General features: G+C 47.9%; 1 protein-coding gene across 2 annotated transcripts; it reads left to right on the top strand.

The window, feature by feature from the left end:
- Positions 1-1,859: 1,859 nt before the first annotated feature.
- Positions 1,860-12,526, top strand: KLHL35 (kelch like family member 35). 2 transcript variants are annotated; one of them, XM_040544628.1, is made up of 7 exons: positions 1,860-2,144; positions 3,771-4,661; positions 6,160-6,344; positions 6,909-7,027; positions 7,489-7,686; positions 8,216-8,404; positions 9,208-12,526. In XM_040544628.1, the coding sequence occupies exons 1-7, from the start codon at positions 1,903-1,905 to the stop codon at positions 9,394-9,396; spliced, it is 2,013 nt and encodes a 670-aa protein (XP_040400562.1). In that variant the 5' UTR covers positions 1,860-1,902; the 3' UTR covers positions 9,397-12,526. The 2 variants fall into 2 exon arrangements, with proteins under 2 accessions (XP_040400562.1, XP_040400563.1); XM_040544629.1 differs by having other exon boundaries at positions 1,862-2,144; positions 7,489-7,677.
- Positions 12,527-15,645: the final 3,119 nt, after the last annotated feature.

Here is a 15,645-nt window from a genome sequence, read left to right as displayed (position 1 = left end):
AGAGTTTGTGAGGTTCAAACTGGGTACAAAAAGCCCAGCTGTGATGTGAGCAGCTGCAGTGGCATGGGGCTGCAGTGGCAGAGGGTCTTCTTTCTTCTTTCTTCTTTCTTCTTTCTTCTTTCTTCTTTCTTCTTTCTTCTTTCTTCTTTCTTCTGTCTTCTTTCTTCTTTCTTCTTTCGTCTTTCTTCTTTCTTCTTTCTTCTTTCTTTTCTTCTTTCTTCTTTCTTCCCCTTTCTTTTTCTCTTTCTTTTTTTCTTCTCTTAAGCTACTTCTTTTTTTTCCTCCCTCTCTTCCTCCTGAGCCCTCTTTCCTCTTCACTTACTGCTCTACAGGAGGGTACCTGTGTGGCTCCCTCCTGCTTTCTCTCTTCTCCTGGATGATGGTGACTGCCCTTCGCCTCTGCTAACTGGCTGCGGGCAGGAAGGGAGGGTCCTGACTCTCTCCATGGCAAGCTGAAGCACACGGACAGCTGTCCTGGGTAGGATATATTTCATCCCTGAGGCATGCAATGGAGAGGTACAGACCGTGGTGTGATCAGGTCCTAGTGACTGCCGCCATCGAGATGTCTCACCGTGGTCTCCATTACCCGATTTATCCAAAATTATCTCCCACTTTTCCTCTTGCCTTTTCTACTCTTTTCTACTTGCTTTCTTCTTAGCTTAGCTACATCCCTCCTCCTTCCTATTTCTTTCTTCTCCCGACACAGTCACTCTGCTGCTCCTGCAGGAAGCTTTCACTCCACATTCACACAGAGCTTTTCACGAAGTTCCTGGCCCTACAAACTCTTACTTTCTTTTTAATCCTCACAGCTTTGTGCCTAATGGCTTCTGTGGGCCACGTGCCACAGGTTGAGTGTTTTCAATGTGAAGAAGTGGCTTTACAGGGGAGTAGGACTCAGCTCACAGCCCCTGCACTTTCAGGCTACAGGGTGCTAGCCCCATGCTCTATGGCTGCACAACACTGGCAGCTTTATAACCTCCCTGAAGGGTATCCAAACCCCAAGAGATCTGTTTTTGGTGCCCCACAGGGCAGGGTCAGTGCCTGTGCATCCTGATGACCCAGATCCCAACCATCTTTAGCTCCATCCATGCCTGGATGTGGCCCAGCAGAGCCAACTCGATCGTGGTGGAAGGTCCTAAGAGCAAAAATTCCCCAACCTTCCCAGCCCACAGCACAGGCTGGAAACCACAATCCTATCCAGGTTGCTGCTAATTCATATGCAAATGCTGGGAGTGAGCAGGATGCCAGCTTGCATCCCAGCAAAGGGAGAGGAGCAGAAAGGATCCAGCCAGAACACGTGGTGGTGGTGCTCCAGGGAAAGGTGATTTTACTGGGATATCAACATGCAGGGTGTGGTGGTTATTAATATTTCCTTTGTGTTTAGTATGAAATAATGCAGGTTGTTCAAAGTGATGCTGGACATGGGAGGGAAGGCAGCCTGCAGGCTGCTGGTTACTTCATGGTGCAAATATTGGGCTCCCCAGGGCTGCTTTGCTCCCTGCTGTGAGCGTTTACAAATTCAGCCAGCAACTGGGATTGAGGTGGAGGGGAGCATGCTGAAAGCCACTTGGGACAAGCCTCCCCTTCTGTTCTCATCGTCCTTACGGACCTAATTATCCCACATTAACGAAGGGCACTGCAGCTCCTCACTGCCCCAATCCGTTCCTGCTACAGGCGCCTTTTTTGCTCGCAGAGCCCTATTTTATTTATCAGCTTTAGTGTGGTTTGCAGAGAGCTGGAGTCTGCTCCAAATGAATCGTTCCACCTGGACCCCAATTTGCTCTCCAGATGGCTGGGCCCTCTGAAGCTGCCCTGGTGTGATATATTTTCCCTGAGCCTCCATGGGCTTTCCCTGGGTTTTGGCTCCTCCCTGGCTGCCTGTTATTGACAGCTGCATGGCTAATGCCCTGTAGCTCTCTGGCGTGTCATTCGGGAGAAACAAAAGCAGATTTATCCCCCTCCTCTTTAGCAGCGAGGATAAAAGCAGGGCTTTTGTGCTTCCCCCAGCATTGCTGGAGAAGGGCTGAGCGCGCTTTGCGGAGGGGACCCGTCTCCACACCGAGCCCCGGCGTGGATGGGAGCTCTCCGAGAGGGAAGCTGAGGCTTCGCGAGGTCCCACCTGGAGGACACAACCTGTGGGCCAGGTAACGTTGGGCTTCCTAGGGAGCTTGCCCCAAAATACCTGGTGCTTACTGCTGGGCTGTGCTTGGACAGAGAGAGTGATGCGGAGAGGAGTGCACGTGGGCAGCGGGAGAACCCAGTCCCTCCTTGGAGATGGATTTGTATCGTGGGTAGACAGGAGGGCTGTGAGCTGGGGAAAGGAATTTGGATTAATCTGGGGTGGGGACACGTCCCTTTGTAAGCTGCGAGAGACCTCAAGGGCTTGGAAACTTGTACAGATCAGGGAAGAAGCCCTGACTAGCCCAGAAGCCGGGATATAGATGCATTCATCTTTCTTGGCTGGAGCTGTGCGTGTCGGCAGAACACGGAGCTTGCTGTGCTGTCCAGAAAGCTGCCTTTGTTGTAACTTCTCTAAATCACTTTGAACCAACTAACAGCATTTCCCTTCTGTGCGGAGCTCTGAGCACCCATTGGTGCCATTTGGGATGTTTGGTGCCTTCACCCACTCCCCCAGGGTTTCTTAGATATTTATGCAGGGCTCGTCATGCTGCTTCATACCTCTTAGGGGTTCTGCAACACCCCATGGCAGGAGTAGAGATGTTTTTGTGTGTGTTTTTGCAGGCTTGGAGGATATGATGACATTTTACCCGGGTAGTGGAGCAGGGATCCTCAGTACGAGGCTGGGTTGTCCTACACGTGGTCACTCAGTTGCAGGTGAGGTGCAGATATAGGAAGAAAGATCACGGGCTCGAGTTAGCACAGGGATTTTGACTCATGAGAAGCTCAAGGTAATCTTCCTCAAGGGGTGTGATGCCTGCTGTCCTGCCGAGGACTGGGTGGATGTCACGGAGCAGTTGATGTCTGCCAGCTTGTGACCCCATCTGGGGACCTGTGCTTCTGCCAGAGGCACGTGGTGAGATGCTCCAGAGCCTGGCTCAAGGGGTCAGGCACTTATGAGCAGAGCCTGAACTCCCCAAATGTGCTTTTTGCTGTTACAGAGCCTCAGAAAACCAATCTAAAACCTTCATGGCCATGATAGAAGCTGTGATAAAGAGTGCTTTGCTGGCTGCTCTTGCTGGTACCCATCTCAAAGGGCAAATCATAGAATCACAAAATATCCTAAGTTGGAGAAGACCTGCAAGGACCATCGAGTCCAACTCCTGGCTCCACACAGGGCTACCCAAAACCCAGACTATATCTGAGAGCATTGGCCAAGCGCTCCTTGAGCTCTTGCAGCTCAATGCTGTGACCATGTCCCTGGGCAGCCTGTTCCAGTGCCTGACCACCTCTGGGTCCCTAACACCCAGCCTGAGCCTCCCCTGTCCCAGCTGTTAGTACAGTGTAGGTTGGGTAAGGTAACTGCCTTAGAAAAAAAACATCTCCTAAAAACAGAAAGTTTGTTCTACTGAGATAGTGTTGGGTTGGAAATAGCCTAGTGCCCACTGCTGTGTTGTGGTTTGGAGGAAATGGTTATTGAGGATGAGCTATGCATGTGGGTAAAGGGGTGTAGTCCAACTAGATTTTGGCTAGAATCTGAACTTCCCCATGACACTGAGAAAGATGCAGAAACCGCAATGGTGTTGGACGTCATGGGCAGATATTTTAATGAGCACACTGTTCTCTTGCCTTCTTCACTGCTTCCCAATCAGGATGCATCGAATAATGAAGGAAGAGTCAAGTTACAGGACGAGCAGCCTGGAGAATGCAACGCGTGACCCGAGCAAAGAAAAGGTGCACATGAAGCTCTGCAGTGGGTCCTGCCACGCTGAACAAATCCTCCAGACGCTAAATTCCTACCGGCAGAGCGGCATCTTCACAGACGTGGTGCTATTAATCGATGGACAAGAATTCCCCTGTCACCGTGCTACGTTGTCAGCCAACAGCACGTATTTTCGGGCTATGTTTGGTGGCAATCTCAAGGAAGGCCACCAGAATATCATTAACATCCAGAAGATTTCTGCCTCCACCATGTCTCTCCTTCTTGACTACATGTATGGGGGGAACATCGTCATTCAGGAAGACAATGTTGAGGGCATCTTGGAACTGTCTGACTTGCTGCAGATCTCCAAGCTCAGAGATGCTTGTATCACCTTCCTTGAAGGCCAGCTCCACCCATGCAATTGTTTGGGCATCATGAAGTTTGCCGACTCATTCTCTATCGCTTCCCTGACCGAAAAGAGCAAGAGGTTCATGCTGGAGTGTTTTGTGGAGGTGTCGTGTCATGAAGAGTTCCTAGAGATGGGTGTGAAGGAGCTGGTTGAGTACTTGTCTGATGAGCAGCTGGTGGTCCCCAAGGAGGAAGTGGTCTTTGAAGCAGTCATGCGCTGGGTACGGCATGACGTCCCTGCCAGGAAGGGGGCCTTGAAGGACCTCCTAGAGCATGTGCGACTGCCACTGCTTGACCCCACCTATTTCCTGGAGAAGGTGGAGATGGACGGACTCATCCAGGACTCAAAGGAGTGCATTCCTCTACTGCACGAAGCCCGCAAGTACTACATCCTCGGGAACGAGGTCAGCTCCTTGAGATCAAGGCCCAGAAGGTAAAACCCAGAGTTGTGTTTCCTAGATCTACGTGGCCTAAGTTAATGGATCTTAAAGCTGATGGGGTGGGATTCTCTGATTTTTTATTTTCTATTATTTTTATTTTTTCCTTCCAATTACTTCTAGCTTCTTGGGCATCAGCATGACTCCTAGCTCAAAGGCATTGCTGCTGGGTCAGGAGTTAATGTTCATTGGAAAAATACAAAACCAAAACAAAACAATAAAAAAAACATATACTGTCCAGGTGTCTACCTATGTACTCAGATTCTGTCTTTTGCGCTGTTGATTTATTGATCAACAAGAAGGTAAAGAACTCCTGACCTAGGCAGCTGATAGTGTAAAGTGGAGGATGAAAAAAAAAAAAAACAATTCCTGGGTACGAGTATGTGTGGAAATCTGCACCTTTCTGTCACTTTGGCATTTGGATTTGCTAGATTTGGCCAGATATTTTTGAAGCCTCTGCTGCTTCTTCATGGTCATGGAGGTCCCTCTGCATGTGCTTGGTAAGAGCACCCATGGAGACGTCTGCTCTGGGGTGGGTTGCTGTATCAAACCAGGTGGTTTGCAAGGCTCTCCACTCTTCTCTAGAAGAGACCCATGACCACATGAGAAAGTTCTTGTGCTCTCCTGCCCTTTGGCCCCAGGAGTCCAGCTGTTTTTCTGCTGCTCAGTGGAGCAGCCTGGGCAGAAGACTGGAATTTGCACCAGTGCCTCTCAGAAGTCCCAGCCTGGCATTTAGGGTTTCTGTCAGGTGGAAAAGCTGGTTTGAACCCTTTCACTTTGGAGTGAGGCTTGAAGCTGCCTCTTTGTGCTGAATGACGCAACAGGTTGTTAACGAAAGAACTGCTCAATAAGAGAGTCTGTGCTGACCTCCTCAAGGATGCAGATCACTAAAATTCACTGGGAATAAATCCCACCCCCAGCATCCACACTTTAATTCTCCTCCTTTTACAGCTTTGGCCTTAAGTGAGTTGTCTCAGGCTGTACAAACCATGGCAGGGCTGGGGATTGGACCAAGTCCTTCAAATCCCCTTCCACCCTCCTCCTTCCTCTCCCTCCCCTCCTGCAGAGCTGTCCCTCTCTTGCCACCTACCAGCTGGCAGGATTTTCCTTCCCCTGCTGTCTCTTGCGTCTGCTCGCTGCTATTGGGGCTGGAGAGAGTGAGATTTCCTGGAAACACTTCTCTCTCCAGGCAGAGAGAGTGTGGCGGGCTGGCTGCCAGGAACGGCTTTGCACGCCTATGGCCGTGTGTTGAGGATTAGGCTTGGATGTAATGAAGGGAGAGGGTGAGGGGGTAATGCCACGATTTGGACCCTTTTCCACCCAAGCTGAGAGATGCCTTTAATTTGAGCATGCCTGTAAGAGGGAAGGTGCGGGGGTTGGGGGGGTGGTGGGGGGGGGAGAATTTGCCTAGAAAAATCAGTGGCTGATGAAGGAAAGGAGTCTGCCAATATCCTAAATGGGATAGGAGACTTAACCATGTCTTTCGTGTACTAGGTTCATGGAACTGGCAGAAGTCATCATCATCATTGGGGGCTGTGACAAGAAAGGCCTTCTGAAGCTGCCCTTCACAGACCTCTATCACCCGAAGAACAGGCAGTGGACGGCCCTCTCCAGTGTGCCCGGTTACACCAAGTCAGAATTTGCTGCCTGCACACTGAAGAACGACGTGTACATATCAGGTGGGATGCCCTGGGATGGCTGCTCCCTTCCTGCTTGCAATAAGCAGTGGGACCTCTGCTTGGGCAGATACTCCCCATGTCTGTTTGGTGGGACTCATTCACGACTCCAGAGCAAAGTAATTTCTTCTGAGTGAGGTTTACTCTTAGGTGATTTGCATTTTGGTGTCCCAAGGAGCCGATTTCAGCTCTAGGGGAGGATGGCACTATTAAAAAGCTTTTCTTCCTGCTTACTGGGGCATCTGTCCGAAGTGTCCAGCTGTGGAATAAGCTGGTTTTGATGTGTACTGTCAGAATTTCCTATAACATCAGGGTCTTCTGCCTGGCCTTCATTTAAAATAAAATGCCTATCAGAAGAGTTCTGTAGAAGGGATGGAGTAGTGTAATAAGTTCCTTAAAGTTCATAGGGTATCTTCCTTGGGAAGCTGAGTTTACATGAGTATGACCCAACAACCATATTCTGGCCTAGATTGTTCCATTGCACAGAGGAACTATACGGTATGGTGGTGTATCGAGGTGATGGGATTGTCTTTGGGATTGCACCAGCTCTCCACCCCTTTTTTTCAGGGGGACACATCAGCAGCAACGATGTTTGGGTGCTGAGCTCCCAGTTGAACGTCTGGATCAAGGTCGCTTGTCTGCAGAAAGGCCGATGGAGGCACAAAATGGCAACACTTCAGGGCAAGGTAGGCCTGAATTTGGGAACAACCCTTACAGAGCACAGTCCCCTGCTTCTCCCAATGTCAAGTACAATGAGAAGCTGTCAGTGTTTGGTTGTTTTCTGGCTCATTTGGAGATGATTTTGATGGGAGAAGCCTAGGACATAACTAAGATGTCATTAGTCTTTGGCTGTGTTGCCATCTGAGGTAGCCAGCAATGAGGCCATAGCAGTAAGTTCTACCACAGGATGGTGGAAGACTTCTGCAGATGGCTGTGTTCAGTATTTGGGTGAAAACCATGGAGGGTGGGGTGTTTCAAACTGGTCAGCCTGTGTGCTGACACTGGATTCAAGGAGAAAGTTTTACCAGGGCCTGGCCTCTGCCCTTCTGGCCTAGCGTTAGCCTCGCCTCATGCACACCATGACAGTGCAGCCCATTAGGTGACTCCAGGAGTTTCTAATCAGCTTGCTTTGCTCTTTTTGTGGCAGATCTACGCTGTGGGAGGCTTTGATGGTTTTTACCGCCTCTCCAGCGTGGAGTGCTATGACACCTTCTCCAACAGCTGGTCAACCTTGGCCCCGCTGCCTCAGGCCGTGAGCTCGGCGGCTGTGGTCTCCTGCCTGAACAAGCTCTACGTGCTGGGCGGCGCTGTGGATGACACTGCTAACACTGACAAGGTATCGCTGGTGAGGATGACTGTGAAGTAGAAACACGGCTGTGAGGTGCAAAATAAGCCCTTGGCAAGTTCAGGCATGGGAGGTTTCAGCTCAGCTTCGGTCTGGTTTCAGGCATTGTGCTTTGAGAGAGAGGGTTGAAAGAAAAGCCTGCAAAGAGCATCAAGGATGGCCAGAGACCTAAAAAACATGGTTCATGAGGGAATGTTGGCACCTGAGTTGTGCTGAGAGTTTTAATGGCACTCAGCTCAATCCCTGAATGTTTAGTCACGTTTGGGTCAGGACCAGCCACCCTGGGGGCTTGTAATTTGTCTGGGAGAGTTGAACACGCAGGCCCACAGAGACACTGCCTGAGGTCCCAGCCAGTTGAAAAAGGAATGCTAGAACCCTCATCGCTTTGGTCATTGCACTGGTCTCTGGGTGTTGAAGCTCCTGTCTGTGTTTCTGGGTATATTTTCTTTTATTTCTAGTGGATATCAACTTCATCCAAGCAGGGAGATGAGGTTAATTCATGTTCCCATAGCTGCGTTTTTCCTCCCAGGTCCAGTGCTACGATCCAGAGGAGAACAAGTGGACGCTTTTGTCTCCCACTCCTTTTTACCAGAGGTGCATCAGTGCTGTCTGCTTGGACAACATCATTTATGTCGTAGGTGGACTCCTCAGTAAAATCTTCAGCTATGATCCAAGGGAAGACAGCTGGCAAGAAGTGGCAACACTCCCTGGGCCTCTGGTAAGGAAAAGATTTAGGAAAGAAGCCCTGAGCCTTCCTTCTCTCTAGAACAAACGTACCCATCTGTGCTTTGCTGAGACTGAAGGTAAAATAAAATGGGGGGTTGGAATTGAGCATGAGAACATACTGACCTCTATATTTCAAGTCAAATTATGTACTTACCATCAATGACTGCTTGGAAGATGTGTTTCCCAGAGAAATCCCAAATTTTCTTGCTGAGGCTGGGTCCATACTAGCTGTTAAGGCCCTTGGAGAGGATTTGTGGGATGAAAAGGTGGGTGTTGAGAACCTTTTCTCCATGCTGCATGTTGCAAGGCAAGGGGTTATGCTGGCTCTAACCTGGTGTGTGGACTGAACATGCACCAGCTGTGGGTGTGCATCTTGGTTTAATGTCATCACACTTGATTTAGCGTTTTTGTGCTCCAAGGCCAGGCTGCAATGTGAGCCATGGCACAGTGAGTGGGGAGGAATGATGGGGGACAGCCCACCCCAATATGAGTTAAAATGCCACCATTGGTGTGCCTGTACAAGCAGCTCTGGCATGGAGGTGGTGGGCGACTCTCTGGGCTTTCAGCACCCTTGTGAGTCTGGGGAGCTGCCAGGAACAGCAAAGCTCCCATCACCAGCTCGAGGTATTTCAAATGCTTGAAACTTTAAGACTGCAGCACCCCAGGAGCCAGACCCCACTTACCCTACTGACTTTCCATCCCTTCTCCAGAGCAGGTGACAGCTGAGCCCATTGCAATGATGCACAAAGCTGGAGGGCTGTTCCTCAGCTCTTGGGCTTTCCTTCTGCTTTCCAGGAGAGCTGTGGCCTGACAGTGTGCGGAGGGAAGATTTACATCCTGGGCGGCCGAGACGAGAACGGGGAAGGCACGGACAAAGCATTCACTTTTGACCCCGCAACGGGCAGCGTGGAGCAGCAGCCACCACTGCAGCGCTGCACCAGTTATCACGGCTGCGTGACCATCCTGCAGCGCATGAACAGATGACCACGGGGCTTTGGCAGCATCCTTCTCCCACCCAGAGCCTCCCCTTGAGACAGTGGCCACCAGTGTGTGGACACACAGCTCAGCTCTCTGCGGGGAAGGGCAATACAAGCTGCTGAAGATGTGCTCCGGCCAAGCCCTGAGCACTGTTTTGTTTTTCCAGGCCTGGTGATGCCAGTGATTTTGATGCTGATCTAGGTGAGAGAATGAAAGGGTGCTGGGCTGTGTGAAAGCTGCATTGCAGACCTTGCACAGGAGGATTCAAGTATCGTTACAGCCCCTGGAGCTACTGGATTTGACTTTTTTTAGGTTTCCCTGGATGTAGATTATGGTTTTCTGTAATGTTGCCAACAGAGGCTCGCTGTCCCGCAAGGACATGTATTGTTGCTGCTCTCTGATGCCTGAGGCTGTTGCAGTCACAATTATAGTTACAGGATCCATTTTTTTTTAGCTAAAGCTATCAGATATTTGTGCATTTAGCTCTCTAGAGCCCTGTGTCAAACCACAGTGCTGGCCTAAATGACATCCATGAACAGTCCTACTAGAGCACAGAGCTGAAACCTCATAGCTGATACCCCAAGAAAATCTCTCTGGTAAATCCCTAAAAGCCTGGTTAAATAGGGTGAGCTCTGACTCCAACCTGCACATGGTGTATGAGGGTCCATCCCCTGAAAGCACAGAGTGCTGTACGTCTTCATACATGTTGCATAGTTGGACTGTCCAGTGAATTGTGTAGCCAAGAGTTTCTTCTTCAGAGAGCAGAGGTAGGCCAATGTGTGGGAATTAGGCAAGAAGTCCTGAAGCACTGTAGCCGCAGAATTGTGTCTGTCTCCTTTTGGCTCTGAAATGTGCTGGTAACTAGGAAAATAAACTCAATATTTAACAGGTTGGATCCAGGGCCCCTGAGAGCCTAAATGTGCAGCCTGCTTGGGGGTGCAAGCATTCAACAGCACAGACTGTGCAGCACCAGGCCAGTTGGCCTCATGCCTAGAAATGATCCTGAGCACATTAAATTTGTTAGAATAGCCGTAACTTTTGGTGTCTTTAGTCCATGACTGGACCTGGTAATTTCTGATGGGTCCATGTAGGTGTCCATGTTGTTCCAATAGAGACGTAGGTGCTGCCAAATGTAGAGTGGGATCTCCTAAAAACTCCCATGACTTGTATGTTGTAGGGTGCACCCCTCTACAGCAGGCTGCTGGCTGGCTGCTGTTCTCTCTGCACCTTTCTTTCCTCACCCCAGTGATGGCTTCTTCCTGAAGCAGTGGTGACTACTATGGCTATTGGCCCAGATACTCCTCTTTTCAGGGCCTTCTAATGATCTTAAACCTCCTGTTATTGCCTCGTTCCCCTTTATGGCTGGATTTTTTCTGGTGCTCTTTAGTACCTCTGTCTTCTGTGAGTTCCGAGAAGTTCACCACTTCTTCGTGATGATATGAGGATCACCTATAAAACATGGCAAAAAAGTTCCTGCTGAAGAACCCAAATTGGCTGGAACCTGAGCATGCTCATCTCTTTTCATTAGGAAATGTGTGTTTTTCCATTGTCCACATGAAGAGCAGGGTGTTTCATTGCACAAAACGTACCTTACACTCCTCATAGTCACCTCTGAAAAGTCTCAGGGCTATGGTGGCCGTTTTGTTCATCAAGGTACACTATTTATCTGTTCTAAGCCTCAAATTCTCCTCAAGGCCTGTGCACATAGGTTAGATGTTTTATCAGATCATGAACAACAGGATATGTCCTTCAAGCAACATAAAGGCGATTCAATGCTGTTATAGATTATTCCTCTGAGGAGAGAAAAGGAAAAACATGCTGGTAAAAGGCAATTTTATTTGCAATCAAATTGTAATCACAGATGGGCCTTTAGTGGGAGTGGTTATTTCACTAAAAACAGGCACCTTTCATTGATTTAGTTAAATTAGCACAGAAGAAAGCACAAGCATATCAACCCATGGGGTGATAGACTTCAGGGCCAGAGAGACCTTTATCTTACTATAGCCTGATTTCCTCAGCACCATCTCCCCACAGCAATTCTGCCTCTGTCACTGCTCCCTGTGCCCTAAGCAATTCACTGCTTTGGTACAGGGGCCCTTCAAACTGTATGGATTGGGACCCTGTGTCTTCACCTCACCCTATCACTCATCTGGCCAAGGACATTTGTAGTTCTCCACAGACTGGCCACATCTTGAGTTGCACTTTGGAAACCACTGCTGGTGTTTCAAGAAAAGGATTGCACCCTGAGCTTGCAAGGGCACACATTGAGCAAAGGCTGAGGAGGCTGAGCAGTGCAAGGAATCAGCCTTATAGAAGGGTTGGTCCCAGTGACAAATACATGCTTCAATGTATTTATTTTATAGGGTTGTAAACACAGTCATAGGTTGGCTGCTGGCATATCTTTGTGCTCATTCTTGGAAGGAGCGTAGTAATGTATTATTTGGACATAGTGATAACCTTTGATAGGAAAATGAGTTTTCCAGTTGCAGCTTTTTGGGTAAACATCCCTACTTTTACACCTGGCTGAAACACCCCTGAGGGAGCCTTGCTGAGGTGTGTTGACTCTTGTGTTTTGTAGCCCTGTTTTGGGGGACCTAATATTGGGTCTTAAACTTATGGACCTGGATTTTCCTTGCCTTAGGATGGGGCTTTTTCTTTAACCGTCTGGCAAGAGAGCTGCACTAAAGAGGATTCGGCATGCTGGATTTTTTTTTTTTTTTGGCGGGGGGGGGGGGATAGGAGTGGAGGGGCAATGTTCAGAAATTTGTGGTTTCGTTCCAATGGCAAATAAAGATGAGTGAGGAAAACTCCAACATTGCTGCACCACGGAACTGTTGCTCTCCTTAAAACTTCTCTTTCCACCATCTTTCCTGATTTTTCTAATTCCTCTTGGAGTCTTTCGCTATTCTTCACACCTTGATCCTGTAGAAATAAGCAACTCCAAAGAGTAGATGTTCTGGTCACCTTTCCCATGTGCTTTTGACGTGTGTGATATGTTGCAATAGGTGTAACACGGCGGTGGAATTTGTGACATAGGTACTAAAACATTCACCATGTTCTTGGTCCTGATATTCATTGTACCACTGAAACATGTTTGTATTTTGTAAGGGCTGTGGGCATGCAGGGGAGGGGTGGGGGAGGAATTTAACTTGTTATTCTTAGAAATAAATGTTTTCCTTGACTCCAAAATGCTTTTGCCACAGGAATTTCATTTGTGCATATTTCATCATGTTTTTCCAAAAATATATTGTTGATGGAGCATCAGATTTGCTTTGGGAGCACTATCCTTGAGGTGTCCCAGCCTCTGCCTGGGATACTTAGATTCTCACTATGTAGGGAGGAATTTCAAGGTATTGCAATATATTGGTCTGCAGGGGATAATATCTAAATACATGGGGTCATAGCCAAGGCATTGTAGAGAAGGTGCCAGGGTCATTCAAAATCAGCTGAAGGATGAGGAAGCTCTGATATTTTGGCATGACAGAAAGTGTATTCTCAGAGAATTTGGAAAATGAGCTGGCTTGCCCAATTTTTGTTCTTCCTTGGTGTGTCAGAAGAGCATGAAATATGAAGCTGGCTGCCACTACAGTCTGCTCCAGCTTCTGAGACTTTTTCCAACCCACGTGTAAATCACTACCTTGCTTGTGTTTACAATAAGACACAGACTGACTGTTGGAGCTTTCTAAAGGAAAGAAGTAGAAGATGATCATCTGCAGAGCATATGCAGTATTTTAAGCTTTCTTTAATTAAGATTTTAGATAATGAAGAAAGACTTTTTGCACTCCAAACCAGCAACTCTCAATCACTTGTAAGTAGTTCTTGGAACCTCATCCCATCCTTTTGATTTTCCTGCTGCTTGTCTCAGCAGTTGTGTTATTTTGGGTATGTTTGTATTTTGGAGGGGATCCAGAGGGAAGAAAAAGCTTTTGTCAACAAATCACATGGAGGATGTAGACAGCAAGATCTGCAGGGCTTGATAACATTTGTCTGTGACACACATGGACAGAAGAATAATAAATAACCTGGAAGACAGAGGCTGGACTGCTTGGTAGCCTTGGTTACGTAGCCCAAAATTACATTCTTCATTAAGGCAAACGAGACATGATGCAACTGGGCAAGACAGAAATACCACCCAGACCTAGAGAAGGATCTTGTGGAGCAGCCTTCAGAGAGGGATTTGGTGACCAGGGTGGACAAGCAGCTGAAATAATTTCCAGTGTGATGCTGAGAGCAGAGACAGGGTACTGCGATGTGTGAGCAGAAGGATGACATGGAGGGCTGTGCTGGGTCACTGCGATGGAGAAAGGACTGAAGAGCCATCAACATTATTCAGGAGTGGGATGAGGGTCACAGAGTGCTTAGTGTGTGATATTTAGCAGAAAGGAGCAACAGATATGTTCAATATGAAGTCTTGATGTCTTGGGTGTCACATAGGAACCTTCCCAGAAACTTCTGGGTCCTTCAGTTCCCCAGAGGACAAAACCCGACTGTGGGAAAATCAAACCCAATAAGCCTAAAAAGAGTTTATATAGCTGAACAGTTGGCTTTCACCGTCTAGAAAATCAGGTGTCCTCAAAGAGTGAAACTGGAGCCTCCTTCAAATTCCTTTTTGAAAGAGGGGACCTCTAAAGAGTGGGACAAGCTGCCCTACATCAGGTGTCCCTCTTGGAGCAGGATGAGTAACCCATTGGAGCTGCCTTTCATAATTAGTGCACTTAAGTGAGACTTTGATGACATGGCTACCTAATCTTCAGGTTGCAAAGGCTTCCCTCTGACCCCAAGAGTTCAGTAAATGAAGACTGGATTTTTTTTTTTTTTTACAGAGATATTTTTGTTTTACCCGAATTATCATGCTCTCAGGAATTGTGTTAAAAGAAGGAGTAAGTATGGCACTTGTCTCAAAGAAGGTTTGAGCTTGCTGTCCCATGAAGTCCTCCTCTCTCTCCCCAGGCTGCCCTTTCACCTCTCTCTAGCCCAAACTTTCCTTCCCTAGTCTTGGCTTGTCTTGCACAGGCCGGACTTTCAGAGGTGTATCCCTCACCCTGTGACATCCCTGTGGCCCAGACTGTTTTGCTCACTCCCATTCCTCCTTGTCTCCTTCAGGCTCGATGCACGTGCTCTCCCTAATGAATCTAGTTTATTTGCACATATGCTAATTGTTGTTGTGAATGCACAGGGCTGAAAAAACACCTCCCCAGCACAAACGTGGCAGGACATCACCACGGTCCAGCCCCTGGAGCTGCTGAAGCTGCCTTTGCATTTCGCTGCCCAGCTGGCAGGAGGTGATAGCACTGCGGGCAGGAGAGCAGCGCTCAGGGGTGCAAGCCCCATCTGAAAGGATGAGCTAGTGCTGATTAACTCAGATTAAGGGCCACAATAGGCAGCTGGGAATGGTGGATAGAGATAATAGCAGTTTTCAGTGGCTTTAAATATTCCTACAAGACAGAAGGGGAGGAGGGGAACTGTATCCCATTTATCGCAAGATTATTGATGTAACTAGATTTGCTTCCTATTAAATGTGAATAATGGTAGGATCAGCAGGGTCGTTCAGACACAGTGCCCGGCTTTGAGTCCTAATTCTTGTGGAATAAGATGTTTATCAAATTGCAGTGGCAAGAATTGAATCCTACTTTTAGGACTCATAACCCACACCACAGCTGTTTATGGGTGCCAGTGCTGGGTTTTGCACGTAGGCACAGCAGGGCTTGTCCAGCTGTGGACTTGTTGTATTGGTTCCTATCTGCTTCTGCACCACATGTGCGGTGTAAAGGCTTACCTGGGAGCTTGTGCCTGAATGCAGACAGAGGATTTCCTCACCCTTGCATTCAGTACTGAGCAGCAGCAGACATTTTATAGCCTGTATTTTATTTATTTATTTATTTATTTATTAACCCTGTGGTCCATACAATGTCAGAAGGTAGACTGAGAACCACTGCAAAGCAGATGAAAGAAAGCTATTCTTAGGCAAGCAAATACCAGACAAAACCGGGTGACCTAAAAGTTCTAAACATTTCAAACTGAATTGAATATTTATTTGTGTGAAAGACAGTGTGAAAGACAGTGTTCAGAAAGGCACTGAGCACCTAGATCCTCTGTAAGTTTTGTGGTCTCAAAGTATTTCCTCCCTGGTGTGTGTATTGGATTAATGAGAAGAATGAAAAATGCTGATTTAGCAATTATGGCAATCTAGGAATTGATTAAAAACTTAAAGCTATACCTGAATAAATGAAACAGAAAAGAGGGCAGCTTCTCCTG

This window comes from Cygnus olor, chromosome 1 (assembly GCF_009769625.2).
Source record: "Cygnus olor isolate bCygOlo1 chromosome 1, bCygOlo1.pri.v2, whole genome shotgun sequence".
Taxonomy (NCBI): domain Eukaryota; kingdom Metazoa; phylum Chordata; class Aves; order Anseriformes; family Anatidae; genus Cygnus; species Cygnus olor.
The sequence above is the reverse complement of the archived record's forward strand: the minus strand, read 5'-3'. Positions and strand labels throughout refer to the sequence as shown.

Excerpts from the sequence above, each read along its gene's own strand:
- KLHL35 (XM_040544628.1), top strand. The coding sequence starts at position 1,903 with ATGCCCTGTAGCTCTCTGGCGTGTCATTCGGGAGAAACAAAAGCAGAT. Across the intron at positions 4,662-6,159 it reads TTGAGATCAAGGCCCAGAAG|GTTCATGGAACTGGCAGAAG; the intron begins GTAAAACCCAGA and ends TTCGTGTACTAG. Across the intron at positions 6,345-6,908 it reads GAACGACGTGTACATATCAG|GGGGACACATCAGCAGCAAC; the intron begins GTGGGATGCCCT and ends CCTTTTTTTCAG.